This window comes from Passer montanus, unplaced genomic scaffold (assembly GCF_014805655.1).
Source record: "Passer montanus isolate IOZ18808 unplaced genomic scaffold, ASM1480565v1 scaffold26, whole genome shotgun sequence".
Taxonomy (NCBI): domain Eukaryota; kingdom Metazoa; phylum Chordata; class Aves; order Passeriformes; family Passeridae; genus Passer; species Passer montanus.
Window position 1 is genome coordinate 10,133,894 of NW_024367261.1, and position 18,991 is coordinate 10,152,884.

The window sequence follows — 18,991 nt, forward strand, 5'->3', positions numbered from 1 at the left end:
CTGTGAGCAAAATGAGGAAGAAACCCTGTGAAAAGAAAACTGCCATAGACCACTTGAGCCTGAAATGCAGTGTTTATTTGAAAATTGCTATCAAAAACTGTAAAGGAATAATTGGGTATCATCAGGTTCCTGTCCTGTTCTGTACTGCTCTAACTTCGTCCTGTAGTTAACGTCTCTGTGTGATTCCAAGCTGGCTTTAAAGGGACAGTGTACTGAAAGTGCTGCTGTACTTTACTGATAATAATGAAGGACACTGACATATTTTCCCAGAAGTAGTGGAGTGGGTGGGTTGTTATCCTATTCTTCTCTTGCTTATGAACTAGGATTAACTTTGAAGCAGGCTCTAATTTTGTAAAAACAAAAGTCACTGCTCTACTTCTTATCTTGACCAGCCTTTGATTAAAATATGTGTCAGTAGTTTAGAAGTAACTTAATTTAGATTAAGCAGCAAAGTCTTACCACTGTAGCTTTTTTACGGTTGAGTGCTTAAGTACTCTGCACAATATAGAGAGAGATACTTAAAAATTAACAGAAGGTTTTGAAGCAAGGCTGCCTACAATCTCTCCATACAGTTAATAGATTCTATCTAGAATCAGGGTATTCCTGCAGAAGTATTCCAGGGATCTGTTACATTTTGACATTCTACTGGGAAATACAGGTTTAATGCCCAAGCAATTTGTGCTCACAGACCTTGTTTGCAAGACTAAGGATATTTGGAGTGCTACTCAGGGTCTTTTCTACTGGAGCTACTTCTGAATTCCTATTCATGAACTACGGAAAGATTCTTGCTCTTTAATAGCCTGAAGTGTCAATGGCAGCACAGTTGCCCATGGATGTCTTACCTGTGGCCAAGGAGAAATTGGAGGACCATGAATCTTGGACATGGATACAGAATCCTTTCCATCAGTGTGTTTGACATCTATCAGATTCAATTGGGCTTCACAACCACCTCCTCCTAGTTCACTCTCCCTTTTGTAGATCTGACTGTAGCCAGTGCTGTTTACTGCCTTCATATTTGTTTTAATAGAACCTCTACAGAACTGATAATTCTATATCTCCTTCTAGCTTGTCATTCATAAAGTTGTGAATTTACCACAACTTCAGAACATTATTATTCCTCCTCCCCAGTCCTTTTGAATTGTCTTACTGTGCTCCCTTCCCACCTTATATCTTACCAAGTGAACCAGTACAACAGGACACAGCTGTGACTATTTTGATCCCTCCTCTAGATTATTCATCAGTTTCTCTGAGCTTTTCTCCTGTTGATGAGCAATTGGGTTTTTATAAGAAACATAACATGATTCAGTAACTTTGATGGAATGAGTAGCTTATTACCTGTCATTATATAGCACCCAATTGGGAACAGGACTTTGCAAAGGTGTACCTAAGGCTTGCAGAGCCCTCTGATTTATCATCAATAATTAGGCTGGGAGACTTGACTTTCTTTAAAAAAAAACAAACATGCACATTAGTAGGTGACTGAGTTAGATGCTGCTAACTCATCTTGCTTCTCTCCCTCAATCTTTCCTTTGTCAGAACAGAAATCTTCCATCAGGAGATAAATTTTGAGAGGCCCAGCCACAAATTTATTTTGACTTTTGTGGCAGTTACCTCTATGCATCAGCTGGACACTTTCCTGATGTAACAGAAAAGAATCATAGCATGTGATACCAACGTCTGGCCTTCTCAAGATGGAGGCATAGACATCTGAGCACACTGCTGCACCTTCAGTTTGTTTGCTTGCAATTTGAGATCGAGCTTTGAAGTTAGCTTAGCTGTACTTTGAGCAGGCAGTTGGATTAGATGACCTTCTGAGACCATTTCCAATCTAAATTATTCTACTGTTCTAAGACATATCAAGCTACAGTAAAGTGAGGATAGCAATAGTGAATAAACATTTAACTATGAATCTCAATGAATTCTGGCTTTTAATAAGTATTTTTTTAAACTTTTGAATAGCTGCCTGTATGTCCATTTCTGATTCAGGTAGATTAATGCATAGCATCAGTTTTGGCTGGATTTTAAGCCTTTGCACAAATAGCAGTCCTATGTCTGTTCTTTTGAATTTCTGTAAGCTTTATTTGTATGAAAATGGAGATCGAGATGGAAATTCTGCATGATGAAAAGCCTTTTAAATACCGTCCCCTCCCACCCGCCAAGCTTAAGCTGTGTCAGTGGTATATGTTTTAATTACTCAAATAATCTCTGAATAATTTTTTTGCCATATTAAATTTTAGCATGCTCTTCCAAACTCTTGAGCCAATTAGCTTCGGTATATTGGTTTTGGCTCCAGATATCTCAACAAAAGAGGCAAACAGTCTCAGGATATGTTTAAAAGACCTTAGCTTGTGAGTGTATGATGTATCTTCCTGATATAGACTACCTCCAAATCCTAGATGTTTGAGATCAAGAACAGAAAATGTCCAAGATAAATTTGTGGTTTAAGAACAGCCTTGCTATAATGATACAGAAACTTTGCCAAGTAATAGTGTGGGAAAAAGCTGCTGAGAACAAGTCAGCTTCTTACTCTGTAGGCAGAACCAATGGCAATGAAATAGAGTAGTGAATACTTCTGAAATAAACTGTTCACAGATGTACCCTAGGGACTTACCGAACCCAGGGACTTGTGAAGGTTCAGAGCCCACTGGGTTATACCTTCTTGGAAGAAAACTTTGACTTCAAAATAATAGGATCAACAAACTGGAAATTTCTTTGATGAAGCTGATGAACAATTCCCAATTCACTCAGCTGAAAAAGGGAAAGGTAATATGGCTTTGGGTTTGGTTTTGGTCAGCACTGCAAAAAGAATTTAGTAAACACCGGAGTTCAAACACACCACTCACGCTACCCTAATATGGTGTAGGATCAACAGATGCAGTCTTGCATTCCAAAGTATCAGGGAGGCTTCTCATAGGGGTCTGAAAGGGTGTTGGGTGATTCTAGGAAGTTGTGTTTTGTGTCTCAGGCTAACCTAAGCACACCTCCAGCCTCTGAAATGTTACTGAGAGGATGCTGCTGATCTTTGAATGAGAAGCTGTTCAGTAGTGCTAACAGGCAGGCTGTGCACACAAACCTCAGGGCTGATCCACCAGCTGGGGTAAAGCACAGAAACAAAAATCTTGTGTTGCCCTGTTTGCTATTGAAGGCATCATGGTAGTAGTTATCTGTTGTACAGGATGACTGTATCAGTAGCCTTTAATTCTCAGGTGTTTGAAACATCGCAGCTCTGTGAACAGTCAATCCACGCTCTAACCAATGTGCTCATCAGTGTTGAAAGAGGTGAGGATAATGAAATGGCACAATATATCTATACACAGCTTGAAAAACTTTGTGTAGGACAATGATGGCTTTAGAGGGTGCTCTGAATGAACACAGTCTGGACATGGGGTTTACATGAATGGAGAATGTTTGCAGGAGGAATGTATGTCATAAAATTTGGCAAAAAATCATAAAGAACCATTGATGTGTATTCTGTGGGCAATCAGACGTGTGTCCTGCAGTCCCTCTACAGGATTTCAGTGGCACGAGGACTCCAGTTAACCCCGAGACCAAGCACAATGCTTAAGCACCTGTGAATACAATGAAATCTGTCTATTCCAAAATAGTGTGGCTCTTTCAGACTACCTACAAGAGTAGTTCTTGGCACATGATCTCCCCACATATCATCCCCTAAAGAAGTGGCTGGGAGGATTACAAATGGTACTGACCAGAACCAGAATGTCAGGGAACAGTTCATCTGTCAGTCAGATGTGATATTTCTGCTAATAGCTCTGCCTTGACTGTGGTAATTTTCTAGTACAGTGTTAGCCTTGGGGATGAGACTTGCCTCAGTTGAAAAGACTTGAGGCCTGCAATGTGAAAATATATAACCGTAGAGCAAAGCTAAATACTGGCAAATAATTTTTTGGATGTTAAAACCAACCCATCCAACTCAGTGGGGAGATAATGTTTTTCCAATAGTGAACACATTCAAAGTGCTCAATATAAAACATATCTTTCCTGCAGAGGCAATGTCATCATCATCATCCTGGCTTGAATTTGAATTTGATCTTAGGTACTTGTAAGGTCCAACAGGGATGTCAACCCCTTTTCTGCTGAAGCATTACTAGTATCCCTGGACAGGCTGAGGGAAGGTTATAAGTCACCTCTGATCAACAACCAGAGTGTGATGCTGAATTGATCTTGTATGTATGTTGTGGCTTAGCCCTGACTGGCAACTCAGCCCACACAGTTGCTTGCTTACTTCCCTCAGGGTGGCATAGGGGAGAGAATTGAAAGAGTAAAGATGAGAAACTCATGGGTTGGGTTTGATAGATAAAACAAAAACCACACACGTGTGCAGAGCAAAACAAAGAATTAATTCACTACTTCTCCCATTTTTGGGCATTGTTAAGCCATACCCAGGAGAGCAGGGCTGGAATGGACTGGTGAAGTTGTGACTTGGGATGACATATGCTATTGCTGGAATTATTCCCCCTTTATGCTTCTTTCCCCCATTTTATATGCTGAGCATGACGCCATCTGATATGGGATAGCCCTGTGGTGAGCTGTCCCAGCTGCATCCACTCTCGACTTCTTGTGCTCCTAGCTGCCTTGCTGGTGAGAGGCAGAAAAGGCCTTGGCTCTGTGTAAGCCCTGATCAGCAAGAACGAAAACTTCTCTGTTTTAACAGCACTGTAGTCAGCATACGGCCAAAACACAGCCCCATACCAGCTACTGTGAAGAAAATGAACTCTACCCCAGGCAAACTGGCATAATGTAGAAATTCCCACAGCCTGTGCTGTCTGTAATTCCATTACTGTTTTTTGCCCACACAGTATGAGGAAATGTTCTGACTTTGTGTTCCCTCTCCCCTATGCAAAGTCTATTGCTGCTGGGGCTGAGACATCCACTGTGGGTGCACCTCCAAGTTAGGCTCTGTGTACATAGAGCCATTCATTAGGAACATTAGGAGTAGAACAAGGTGGAGTTATGGTGGGTGTTTTTTGTTGTGTTTTTTGGGGGTTTTTTTTGTTGGCTTTTTTTTTTAATATGGATACAGGGAAGGGAATATGATAGGAAAAGTTTTAGATTAACTGATAACAGTGGAAATTGCAGGTGCAGAATAGGCCTTTTAAGATGCAGCGAATAGCAGCCCTCCGAATGGTTAAAAAAGAGAGGCCAGGTTCAGGTTAAAGTATTGAAGTAGTTAAGTAGATGTTCATCTAGAAGTATTTCTATCTCTGGGCAGCTACTGTTGAAGCATTAAGGAGACACAGCAGAACTGTTAGAGTGCAGGCTCAAATTATGTATCAGACCAGCAAATAAAAGCCAAACCTCAATCAGATTTTTTTTTTAAGATGCACAGTTAGTCCCAGTATACCAAAATGAAACTGAAATTCTAGCATCTAATTTTTAAAAGTCTAGAAGATAGGTTCTCTTCTCCAAGACAGTAGTGGAGTGAAAACAAGACTTGCAAGTATTAATGCAGAAGTAATACTTAAATCTGAATGCCAAAGAAGAGGAACTTCTTGTGGAATCTTCCAGGCAGGACATACTGCAAGTCGTTCTTTCTTCTTTCACTGCACAGCTCAGAAACAAGGCTGGCAGTCTTCATTTACACCAAAATGAGTTTTGTTAATTGTCAGTCCCTGGAAATGTATATGCTGCACTGCAGAAATTCACAGGTTTGGCTTGATTATAACAGCAATGTGAGGAGAAACTGCTCCTCTCCTTGCAGTTCTTCTGGGCAGAACAGCATGCTACTGATAGAGGGAAACATGACATGGTTTGTGATTGCCCAGAGAAAAGATCCCTGAACTGAGAAGGGCTAAAGACCTGCTGATTACCTACTGCTAGCAAAACCAGTGGGCCAGATCAGGATATTGGGGTGTTCACAATTCAGTACAATTTGGACTGCTAAATTGATTTCTTGTGCAGTTACTGTTTTCAATCTTGCTCTAGTGCTCTCTTGGTGATTACTTTGCCTTATACACAGTTTCTTACCTGAATTAGCAGATGTTCTTCCTCAAATGCAGCTGACCTTTGTATTGGAACTGTGCTGAAAAAAGTACTCTCCTTTGATAAAGAAAGCTAATTTATTCTTAAGTACTGGGCTAATATTTTTTCTTTGTCATATCCTTGATGAATATAATTTTTTCTTTTCAATTATACTTGGGAATCTAAAGAACATCACTGGGCTTGAAAAAAAGTGTGTTGTTTTCCCCAAGGGAAACATCATATGTCTAATAGACCTCTCATGCCATTCTCTGGTAAAGGTATCTCCCTTGGTGTGTGAGCAAGCCTGTGAACTCAGCACCACAGCAGCTCAGGTGGTGCACAGTTCATGCTCTGTATTCAGTTAAATGTGTGCAATAAATTGCTGTAGCCTGCAGGTTAATCTTAGAGGTGGGAAGCAAACATGGAGAGTTTTTAGCAACTTATTGATGGTGCTTAACAATTTCAGTTCCTTGCTAAGCTCTGTTCAGGATACAAAGATGGGTTAGCTTTGTGGAAGGACTGGCACAAAGATCTCTGGATGCATTTTGCTGAACCCAACTTAAACTCTAGCTCAGTATCTCCTAAAACCTGCATGTTTTTATTAGTCTTCTCTTGTCCCCCTTCACAGAGCTTTTCTGCGGGACCCCATGCCCCTCTACCTCTTGTCACTGCAATTCCAGGCAAAGGGACAGCCAACTTCCTGAGTGCTGCTTGAGCTCAGGAGAGGAAGAGCGGGCACTGATGTGGATGAGTGGCTGCAGGCTGAGACCCCACTGGCCTGTAAAGGATTAAAAGTAGATGGTTCCTGCTTGAAGTAGGTAAAAGCACTTCATTTTTCCCCCCTTGATCCTTCTGTGACTCAGAGCAAAACCCTGTTGTACATAAATAACTCTTACAGCTCTGTGAACCGGAGGAATTTGGCACAAGAATGGCTCAGTATTTTAGGAAAGTTGACTATAAATGAGTGCAGTTAATTGTTATACATACATTTTAAATGTAATAAAAATGGCTTTTGCCTTATTACCATGTTGTAATAATGGAGTAATTTACATTCTTTGCTTTTCCAGAAAAAAATGAAGAAATCATTCAGCTGACCATGGGAAATAAGTTTTTATAATCAATTGGAAAAATAAAGCTGTATTTCAAAATATTTAGTTGTATAATTATATCATTTTAGTATTGTAAGTGTAATTTTGCTTTTGTAATTTGCTTTTGTTGACAAAAGCTGTCTAGTTATTTACTTCTCTATTTGTCAGCAAATGAACATGTATTTCCAACATGGATTCTTGTTAAAATCTTTAAAAAAGTGATAATGTGGAGTTTGACCTCCATAGTCACCGCCTAATAAAACATAACTAAATATGTTGTTTAAAGTATGCAGTAAACAAATAAATCAGCAAAAGACTTCAAATATTATGGTGATACTGTTAGTGAAGAATATTACAATTTCCTGATCATTCCTATAATTGTTTCAGTTATATTAACAATTCTTTAATTGTGTAAATGTCAGAAGGGTAAATTCACAAAAAGGAAAATCACTTTACATATAACTTAGTGGGATAACAATGTGTAGAACCTATTTTAAAGAAACCATGAGAGACATATTTCATTCTTCAGTCTGACACAAAAGGAAATTACTTCCTCTAGCATGCAATGAAATAAATAAAGGTCAGATGGTTCATTTGTCTGCATTTGCTTTGTTCAGTTCTACCAGTTAAACAGGATGTTTTCTATTAACATTGCTTTCAGGTTTCCTGGTAACAATAGCACCAAAATAAAGACCAGATTTTGTCAATGTGAAATTTACTCCTCCTGAATAAAGTCTTATGCCTAGAATCTGCAAAGAGAAAAGCTGAAATAAGATGTGGGAGCTACTATATTTCTGTGTAAGCACCAGGCTGAGATCCATACAAGCTTACAGGAGTCAGGTACTTGGCTTCCACCAAAACTCAGAGGAGGTGAGTACCTTTGTTCTTAAAGCTTTGTTTTGTAAATGCAAGCCCTGTAAGGCAAAAGAGCATCTCAGTATTCACTGTATATATGAGTATATATGAACGGTGCCTTGGGCATCCAAAATCTATGCAAGTGAAAAGGAGAGCACAGAGCATGCAGCTTCTCAGCTGTGAAACAGCAGCCTTGCTGAGCCACACTGCTTACTGGCAGGCTACTGGATCTTCCTCACAGACCACACTTGGCTCATGCCCTTAGGCAACCTCCAGCTCAGGCAGAACATGAGTTAACTGCTGGCAAGCTTCAAACTGCATGGGGTTCAAGGGGAAGTAAGGGCTTTAAGCCAGTCATGTGCACTGGATGGTCCACCTAACTGGAATGTGGTTTGTGTTGAGGTATGTTTTCTTTGTCTATTTTGTTCCTGAAATGTGCAATTACAAAAATTAAAATATTTACATCATTACAAATGAAATTTCAGTGTCAGCTTTTTCTGTTGTCAAATGGAATATTCCTATGTGCAGCAGGTGAATTATTTTCCTTGGGGATCAGAGACAAAACTGTTTTCAATACAGAGAACAATAAACTGATTATTACAGCTATATACTTTCTGGTCAAGAAGTTTCCCTGTGTTCAGAGGTGATGCTTGTCCCATAGCTCCCATATCAGCTGTGTGCCAGGCTTCACAGTAGTTGCTAACCAGTCGGATCCCATTTGCAGTTGAACCATGCCATATTATTTTTTGAGGCCTGAAAGGTAATGTTAAGAAGTTATTTACTGGAAAAGTCTATTTTACTTTATTCAACTGCACACCTGTATGTGTGGTGGTCTGCATTCCTTGTGCTTGAAGCAGAGTGGTTAGGTAAAGATGAAGACAGAAAGGAGAGAAAGAAAAGAGAACACAATCTGATATCCCATTTCTAGACTATCAGAAAAGGGAAAGAAAAATAACATAAAGGAAGTGAGAAATTTCTATCACACATCTAGTAGCCCAAGATACTGCTATTATTTCTTTTACTATCTGGTAAAAGTAGAAAAAACATGTAACATATAAATGATAATATCAACTCACCAAGATGAATCAGTCATGACATTTCTGCCATCAAAGGAGTATATTGGAACATGAATGTTGAATTGTCCACCATTTCCATCAAATATAGATTCCCAGTTACTGAAAAGGGTTTCTCCCTGTTAAAATTTCAAAGCCACTTTTACAAAAAACCAAAATCCCTTATCTACACCAAATAGTCTACCTTCATAGACTTATCTGTAAATTGAAAATTTTATCTGCATTTAAGGACACTTGTGATTTCATCTTTCACACCAGTTTCTGCATAATGTTCCTGAACAAACTTGTCTTGTCTGTCAACTCTATGCAAAAATAGCTGTCTGGTCCATGCCTTTGCCTCCAAGTTGTCTCTCTGTTCTGCTGTCACTCCAAAAATTCAGTTTGATCATCCCCTGTCCTTTTCCTCCTAGGGTATTGTTTGAAAAATTGCTTATAACTACTGTAGCTATATGTAGAAAAAATATAGACATAAATTGTACTGGAACTTCTGTTAAGGTCACAGTTATGTGAAAAGTGTTGCAAACATTCAGGGAAAAACCTTTGCATTTGTCTTCCTCTCAAACTGCTTTTGAGTTTTTCCAGTCAAGATTGAAACAACATTGTCTTCACAAATTTCTCTCAAGGCTCTGTGTTTGCATGCATTTCAGAGCAGCATCCGTTCAACATGTTCCAAGCATCATGTGTTATTCCTGTAGGTTTCTTTGGCCGCCTGTCCTGGGAGCCAGCCAATGCTACAAAGACATGGCTTGTTTTCCTCAGTTTTAGAGTGTGTCTGTTTATGTGAGACCACAAAATGACTCATGCTCTAGACTCTCCTCTCTGTTCTGTTGGGGTATATCCAACCTCATACCTAAGCACAGAATTTGCATTTTTCTTCGAAATGAGTAAAATAGGCATTTTATCCTATGATCACACTAAAAGGTAGGACATCATAACTTCATCACTACTTCTTTGTTTCTTGAATCTGGCTGTGAAATATGAAGCAAAGCTGCTTCTTTATAAAACGCAGTTTGGGCTGAAACTTAGTGCTTTTGCTATTTTCCAAGATTTTTGGGGAATCTATGGCCTATCCTAAAAACCAAGCACTAACTACCCATTTTTACCTGAAGGTTGACTACTGGCAAATGGTGTCGGTCTGTTTTTCTGACAACTGTGGCCAGATCTTGCAAGTGTGATGAGAGGAAGGCTCTGTAGGTGGATGTCAAACCGGCAAGCTGGGCCTGCCGAAAACACTGAAAATCTGCTCGCATGTCACCAGACAATGGGAAGTTCAAAGCCACCAGATGCAACTGGAAGAAAAAAGAAGAAAGGGGACCATTTAAAAAAAGTTTATGACATAGGGAAGATACTTCCTGGAAACAAAACAGTGGCCCCCTCCTCCTGCCAGCACAGAACACATACCCTTCATAAGAGATATGAAAGTTATTTGCTGCCATAACATTACATTTCTCAGAGCCATGAGATCCTTAGCAGAAATATCAATTTATCTTTCAGTGTTAAGGAAACCATGAATATTATGTATTCCTAAAAATAAAAATCTTTTAGAAGCATCTAATATTTTCAATTGGAAATCTTGGAGTTTTCAGATGAACAAAATCACAAATCCTGCAAACATGGAAAAAAGTAGTAAGAAACGACTGGGTACCATTGAAAAATAGAAGAAGTAGCATGCTTAAGTCAAGCAGCACAAATGCAAGAACTAATCCACATGCTTCCTTTTTATTTCTTCTGGTTTCATTTTTAGATATGTCAGTTACCTTGCTTTCTTTGTCTAAATATTTTAAAGTATTTTAAATAGACGCTTAAGTTCTCAAGTGTTCATCTAAACCATGCAGCACCACAAAGACTGAAAATATTGTAACAAATATTTTAATTATTTGTAGCACTATTGTTAGTTTAGAAGTTACTCTGTATTGCAACTACAATCACTAAGTGAAGAGGTATTCCTAACTCAGTCAGGAGTTTTTTTTCCTTTGAGTTGAGAAAGGGGCTGGGATGATGAAAATAGATCTGGAGGGAACAATAGAAGTGTATTTGTAAATTTCTGAAGTAGAATCTGAGTTTGAAGAGCAAATATCACAACTGTCCCTAAAGATGCAAACTGTCACATTACAAAGCATGGCTCTGCAGCTACAATACAGATCTCATACTTACTGCTGGTTTCACGTTGTTCATATGTGATACTGGTCTCAGTGCTGGAATAGACTGAAATCCCTATTATTTGAACACAAGCCAAAAAAAAAAAAAGTTAAATATCAGAATTTTACACACTCAGTAAATTTTTAAAATAAAAATTTAATTACACCTGAAATTCTGCATGAAAACAGCCTGCTCTTGGTAGGAGCTGAAGAGCAGTTGAGGAAAATCAAAACTGAAAGGGTAAGGAGGATGTGAAAACAGAAAATGTAATGGGTGGAAACACTTCTCAACCTGTTAATTGTTTCAGGAACAGTAAAGTTTTCTTCTCTAGTTATGGCAAGTATGAGTAACAAGCCACTAGCTGGAGCAGATGGGAAACTCAGGTGGTGTCAACTGGAGGTTACAGGAAATTTCTTATAACTTGAGGTCTAGACATTTTTCCAGTGTGCTAGGTGAACTTCTCCCTGACCTACTCTAACCTTTTTATTTGTTTCTGGCCATCTTCCTTCTTACTGCTCCTTCCTAGTACTCTCTTGCCCTTTAATTTTCTCAGTAGATCAATTAACTTATCATCAAAATACCTTCTCTATTCCCTTTATCATTTCTTGGTATTCATCCTCGCACAATTTTTTGGGACAGACAGCATGTTCACATGCAGTCTGGTAGAAAAACTTGCAGAATGGGGTCAGGCCTAAAGTAACAATTGAGGCTTTAAAGAGCACCCTCTGCACACTGCGGGGTAAGCTACATCCAGGTGATGATTATGGTACACTGAATACATGAGTACAACCTTTCAAAGAAAATCTGCTTTTCTGAAAACCTTTTCTGACCTTCCTTGAAGGGGATCAGGGCTTGATATGACTGATTCCAGGCTTATGAAACAGAATTCTCTGGGTTTGTGGGTTTTTGTTTGTTTTTTCTTTTGTTTGTTTTTTGATATCTTTTGTTTTGTTTTGGGGATTTTTGTTTGTTTTTTGGTTTTGGGATTATTTTTTTTTTTTTGTGGGCTGCTTATTCTGCTTTATTCTGCTTTTTGTAAATGTTGCTTTCTGTCTTTAGTGTTTGGAATCTCAGAAGATACTGGAAACAGATGACTGTCCAAAGAAATCAATCTGCAAGCTTATGTAGTGGTAGGATGCTTATTTTGAACTGACAAATCTTGGTGGAAAATCACATTGTGCAGAGATCTGTATACTACTTCTGCCAAGTGTATCACACATCTACACTCAGTTTTTCACAGTCCAGTATTTTGTACTTACATGGCTTGATATGGCTGGAGGAGGAAGGCTGTCAGCAGGGATAGGAATTAGCTCACCAAGCTGAAAGAAGCAAAAAGTAGATTAGAACAAAAACATATCACCAGGAGCTTCTGAATTCAAAATAAGGAGTCTTTGCACCCACACTTCTCTCCCTCTGTAAAAATATGTCCCTCACCTTCATTGTGAGGAAGGGAGTTGGAAAAGATTAGGGTGTAGTGCAATAGTACCTGCAATTTTCTCCATCCTTTCTGAACACGGATAAAAACCTCACTGGTTTCCCTCAGATAGATTAGTGTACCTTCTGCTACATAATGAACTTTTTCCAACATACCCTCAATGTTTTGGAATGTCGTAACCTGTCAAATAGGAGAATGAAACATACTTCATCAGACACATCACAAAACATTCACAAAACACACAAAACATCACATCACACAAAACATTCTGCAAGTTAAATAGTCTCATTTGGATACATAATAGTGAAGGCTTCTTCCCCAGGAAATGCTCATAAAGTCAGTTTTATCCATAAAGTCAGTTTAATCCATAAAGTAATATGAATATCTTGCTACTTTGGCATACTGGCATCATCATTCTGTGTATTGTAGTAGAATGACAGCAATTTTTTACTAATTTTGTGCAGAGTGAAGATTGTTGCACTCCTATGATTTAGCATCCTGGGTCAAAATGGTAGAGTTCAGAAGAGAATTGCAGTAGTTTAAAACTGGGACAAATTTCAAGAAAGTGCAATAACTTTAACTTTTTTTTTCTCATTTCTTCATTGTCAGAAGGCATATGAACACTTTGTAAATAATGCAGATCCTACTAGAGAATTGTATATTTTTTTATTAATCTTAGTTTTGACCTAAGTAAGCTCAAACCTTCTGAGACAGTAGCTCCCAGCCTGCAACTACAGTCTTCTGTCTTGGGGCATCAGTCTTTGAACATTTATTTCTCCCCTGAGAATTGCAATGAATGCCCTCTGCTAACTTGAATAGGGCTTTTGGGGGTGGTTTTCTCGAGCTTTTTTGGTGGGTTTATTTGTTGGTTTGGTTTTTTTTTTAAACTATGAGTTCTTAATTTAGAAACTACTGAGACTTCTGCCATATCTGGTTTTTTTTTTGTTTGTTTGGGTTTTTGGTTTTTTTTTTTCTTAATGGATATCTTAGACCAAATTTTGATTCATTTCGTAATATAAGAAAAGGAAACAAATTTACATGTAGGCTCTGGCACAAGGATTTTTAGAATTCCTAGTGAAATCTACAGTTCGCATCTTAAAATTATGTGGTTTATAAAACATTCTATGACATAAAAACACAGGATGGAATTTTCACTCCTCTTTCAGTGCTACCAGTGACCAACAAAAGTTTTGAAGAACATTTTCTACAGCAAATTTCCTTATTTTGCTCTCTTACCAGATTCCTGGTGGCAGGTGACCCTGGCTCTCCAGGAGGACCTGGTGGCCCAGGCATTGCAGCTGCTAAAAAAGAAGACAAGCATACAACACATCCTGAAGGTCATCTTTTTTGAGAGAAAATGTGAGTGACACAAAGAAAGGACTTAGTGATGGTGTCCAGGAGCAGCAGAAGTTTTAAATAGCCATAGTCATGTCCTTAATAGCTCAAGTCAACTACAGAAAATATATTCTAAGGATTTTTTTAAGAAGCAATGACGGAACAGTCTTTACTCTGTTTTTTTGGAGGGTAAGGCCAACAGATTGCACCCTGTTGTAGAAACTGCAAATGAAGAACAAAACCCACTTGAACTGACCAGAATGCTATTCTGTTAGCTAGTGCAAAGAGGAAGAACTTTTTGCTCCTGCCCATATAAGCTTTGAGGGAGTCATAACATCTTTTACTCTAAAGGCAAACAAAAATTTACTTTTCCTTAGATGAAATATTCATGTGTGTAAACTCAGCTTGTGTTGTAAAACAAAAAAGAAATTCTTCAGGGGTATGAGCTTGGACTACTAAGACTGCAGTCCACACCACCTGGTACCTAGTATCTGTCTCTATTCCAAAAGTGAATTTCTTCATCTTGAGCTGTTTTCTGGAGTAAAAACTTCTTTCTTTTAAGGTGGGAAAGATTCAAAGATATGGAAGACTAAAAGCATTCATTTTGTGCAAATGCATGTCATGATAATGGAATTTTGAAGTTGTTTTTAAGGAGCTTCTATACAAGGACCTTGTTTGTTTGGTTTTGTGAAACCTAGAGGAACCTCAAAATCACCTTTTGCAAGAAGAATCTATGCACCGAGGCATTTGCAAGGATACTCCAGAGCAGGTCCTTCATACCAATGACAGGGGAAGGAGGTCAGCTCTCAGAAGCGTTTATAGCTGTTTACCTACAGATAAGCTATTCCTCTTTCCCCACATTGCAATATGCGAACTCCATTCTACAGTATGTGAACTCCATAATTACAGATGGTAATAGCTTTAAAAGAGATAACTGAACCACGAAGATAGGGAATAAATAAACATCTGTTCCAAACATTTAGTAAAATATGTGCTGCTTAAAGAACCCTTTTAGAAAGCAAAGAGGAAAATGTGTAGGAGGATGATGAAGACTAAGGGCAGACAGCATAAATGAAAGTATAGGGATGGAATACTAATAATAATTTGTTTTGTCTGACTGGGTCTCTTAGCTAATATCCAGAAGTACTTAATCTAAATTACACAGGAAAAGGCCTGAAGACCTTTACAGGCTTCATGGATGTATGGATCTTTCTGTATTGTGATGGTCAGGGGCTGATTCACATAAAGCTTGTGTTCCAATGTAAAACATATTAAGGACTTTTTCATTCTCAAATACTATTCAGAGGACAAATACTTCTGATAGACACTAAATTAATAGTACTGACTGGATGACAGATGGGAAGTCTCTATACCTGCTGTATAATTGAGGCTGACCATGTTTAAGAAATACCTGGAGAGCACAAATTGAAGAGAGATATGTTTAAGAAATACCTGGAGAGAACAAATTGAAGAGAGATGTGTCAAACTAGTATACTGGAAGCACTTGTGGGAAAACAGGCTAATTATTTGTTCTCAGGAATGGAGAACTGTATTTCCTAGACCTGTCAAAACTTTAGGAAGAACAGATCTCTGTTACAGCATCTCTATTCAGGTAAAGTCTCCCTTTCTACTAGTACACCATCTTCAGCTGAGATTAAGGAATGCTCTGCTCTGGTTTTACCTGGCTGGATTTCCATGCTGGCCACAGATTCTAGAGGGATCAGTCATTTTCTCAGGCATACCTGTCAAGTAACGTCAGAGGAGCCCAGGACCCCATCCGCCAGAACCCAAGGCTGGACATTAACAGTATCAGGCTTGTCACTAGGAAACCTGTGACCCAAAAGGAGTCAGAAGCACAAATATCTTGAACTGTGACACCTGAATTCTAACCACATACTCCCTTTGATGTCACCTTGTTTGCAAAATTCCTCTCTTGATGTGACTAATTGTGGCACATTTTGCTCCTTTTCTAACCCAGTAAGCTGAAAACCATTAGAGGCAGAGTAAGCAACCTGAAGTTCCATTTCTATTCAGCATTTTCATAGCAACTAGTTTTTACAAGCAGTTCTCCAGCAGTCTGATTCTAGACCTAAACTCTGCTGTGCGTACTGTCAGAAAATCAGAGAAGCACTTGGGCTGGAAAAGACCCTTAAGATCATCACATCCACTGGTGACACCCAGAACTGCAAAGTCTGCTTCTAAAACATATCCCTAAGTGCCATGGTTTTGCTTCCAGAGATGGTGACTCAACCATTTCCCTGGGCAGCCTGTTCCAGTGGCAGTCCTTTAGGTGAAAAAAAATTCCTAATATTCAGTTTGAAACTCCCTTGGTTCAACTTGGGGCCATTTTCTCTTGTCCTGTTGCTTGTAACCTTGGAGAAGAGACTGATCCTCCTGGCTACAGCCTCCTTTCAGGCAGTTGTAGAGAGTGATAAGGTCACAACCTTTGCTCCAGGCTGAACATCCCCAGCTCCCTCAGCTACTCCTCATAGGAATTGTTCTCCAGACCCTTCCCCACCTTGAGTGCCCTTCTCTGAACATGCTCCAGCACCTCAATGTTGTTTTTGTAGTGAGGGGCTGAAAACTGAGCAGAGGATTCAAGGTGTGGCCTGACCAGTGCTGGATGCACTGGGACAATCACTACCCTCGTCCTGCTGGCCACACTATTGCTGATACAGGCCAGGGCCATTGGCCTTCTTGGCCACCTGGGCACTGCTGGCTCAGGTCCAACAACTGCCAGCCAGCACCCCCAGGTCCTTTTCTGCTGGGCAGCTTTCCAGCCAGTCTGTGTGGGGTTGTTGTGACGCAAATGCAAATGCAGGACCTGGCACCTGGCCTTACTGATCCTCATACAGGTGACCTTGGCCCATTGGTTCAGTCTGTCCAGACCCATCTGTAGAACATTTCAGCAGATCAGCCTTCCCACCCATTTTGGAGGCAAACTCACTAAAGTGTGCATTTGATCGCCTAACCCAGATAATTGATATTGGATAGGTCTGGACTCAATACTGAGACCTGGGAAAATCCCCTTGTGTTGGCCACCAGCTGGATTTAATTCCATTCCCCACAAGAAGAGCATTTTGTGCCAGATTTAGCCAGCTGGTCAATTTGATCTCTACTATGCAAATTTCCTCCCAGCCACAGCCACAGCAAGATCCTTCACACAACAGATCTTCCGTGGCACTAGTCAGTGAAAACTGTCTGTAGAGAAATTGTCCCTTTTGTGCTCTCAGTTCCAACTTTCCCCCAGGAGAAATTGGTGGAGGGCAGGAGGATAGCAGGGAACAACCTGTTCAGCTATGCAGAGAGGGTGGGCAGGTGGGATAACCTGCCAGATGAGAAAGAATTGGTCATGTGTGGGTTGTGGGCATGTGGCTGTACATTCACACATACACTGCAAAGCTCACCTGAGCCATATATTGCAGGGGGGCCTGGTGGTCCAGGTGGTCCAGGTGGGCCAGGAGGTCCAATTTTTCCATAACCTGGTAAGCCAGGTAGGCCAGGTAACCCTGGAGGTCCTCTGGGTCCAACAATTGAGTCCCCTTTCGGTCCCTGTCAGTGATGAATAATATTTTCTTGAATGTATTGGTTTCACTGCTGCAGGGCCATCATCTCTGGTGGCAACATTTACCAGGTGCCTGCCATTTAGACATGAGTCTGTATGTAAGTATCTCCAAGGAGGCATGGGTATAATGGAAAATGAATTTTTTTAATATATGTACTAAAATAAAGTCAAGTATTTAAATTTCAGAAAGCTTTCTGAAAAATCTCATACCTACCCCTGAGCAGGTGATACCTGCAAAACTCTCAAGAGTGCTCTCAAAGTTCTGGATCTCTACTCTGTTCATTGCTGAGACTGCTTGCTTTGATGAGCTCAGAGAATTTGTGGAAAACTTTAATGTAAAGTGTGTCTATGCAAGGTGTACATCTCATGATAAGTGCTGTCTTCTCCCTCCTGTGATCAAATGTTAGCCCTTAACCTCTCCAGCTGCCAGACTTGCAGAATAAAAAGACTTCAACTCCCTTCATTTCCAGTTTAGCAGCATGTCCTCAGCCTGACTGAGGAGGACTGCTGCTCTATGTGCTCAGACCATCCTGCAGACACGGAACACATTGGACCCTGGACAAGGAGAGCTCAGCTGTGCCAGTAGTACAGTTTCCAAACAGGGAGATGGTTCTCAGCAATGTGAAATAGAACCAGGGGGATTTTTAAGGGTGGTCTTGCTAACCTATCTCTTAATCTCAGCTATGGCCCACTCATTCATGGTTCTTGTCACAGACATGGCAATAGAGGAATGCAATGCATGTATTTGTTGCCAGATCCCGGGGATAAACTAGGTTCCAAAGAATTGGTGTATTTTATTCCAAAGCAGCTGTGGTGGCAATTGCCAGAAGATAAAGTTAAAAGGTAGACAGTAAGCAGTGGTTGAATTTTATAGAAATTGTCCTTATGGCTACACACTGGTCTTTTCAGTCATGTTTTTGGATTACTAGGAAATTAGGGTGAACTATTTAGATAGCCAATAATTTTCAAGTCAGCCTCTGACTAACTTTATATGGCTTATTTTGGTATTATGGGGGTATAAGCAGTAGTATCACAAATTATACATGCTGCTTTGATTTGTAATGCTGTTAATAGCATGATCTACATACTGCTGTAGCTATATGAGACAGTTGAGCACAACATTGTGTCAGAATTTCATAGCAAAGTAATTCTATGCACAACAGTGAAGTGTCTGTGTTTATACTTAATGCAATTTTCTCCTATTCACCTAATGCTTAGCATATAAGTTTTTATACAGCTCCTAGCAATCCTACCAGTCCTGATGTTTGTCTCTTTTCAATGCCTTCTAAATTAATTCTAAATGGGTAGTCACAAATATTCCCATTCTACAACTTGTATGACTTACAATTAATCCTGGTCTTCCCGGTGGTCCAGGAGGTCCTGTCAGAAAAAACCCTCCATTTGGTTCTCCTTTTTCTCCTTTTACACCACTGACTCCATTGTCTCCTTTTTCACCCTTTGAAGAAAATGTATTTTAAAATGTTGAGCTGAAGTGAGACCAGAACACAATGCACTGAACTTT

At 39.7% G+C, this 18,991-nt stretch overlaps 1 protein-coding gene across 1 annotated transcript in view; it reads right to left on the reverse strand.

Moving 5' to 3' along the window:
• Positions 1 to 7,072: 7,072 nt before the first annotated feature.
• Positions 7,073 to 18,991, reverse strand: part of LOC120503578 (collagen alpha-1(XV) chain-like) — a 116,759-nt gene continuing 104,840 nt past the window's right edge. The window contains exons 34-42 of the mRNA XM_039712204.1: positions 18,815 to 18,925; positions 17,312 to 17,456; positions 13,806 to 13,870; positions 12,621 to 12,749; positions 12,394 to 12,453; positions 11,150 to 11,209; positions 10,099 to 10,284; positions 8,999 to 9,114; positions 7,073 to 8,675 (exon numbers count right to left, since the gene is read on the reverse strand). Coding sequence (XP_039568138.1) covers positions 8,459 to 8,675; positions 8,999 to 9,114; positions 10,099 to 10,284; positions 11,150 to 11,209; positions 12,394 to 12,453; positions 12,621 to 12,749; positions 13,806 to 13,870; positions 17,312 to 17,456; positions 18,815 to 18,925 — 1,089 coding nt within the window. The 3' untranslated portion in view covers positions 7,073 to 8,458. The remainder of the gene's footprint in view (positions 8,676 to 8,998; positions 9,115 to 10,098; positions 10,285 to 11,149; positions 11,210 to 12,393; positions 12,454 to 12,620; positions 12,750 to 13,805; positions 13,871 to 17,311; positions 17,457 to 18,814; positions 18,926 to 18,991) is intronic.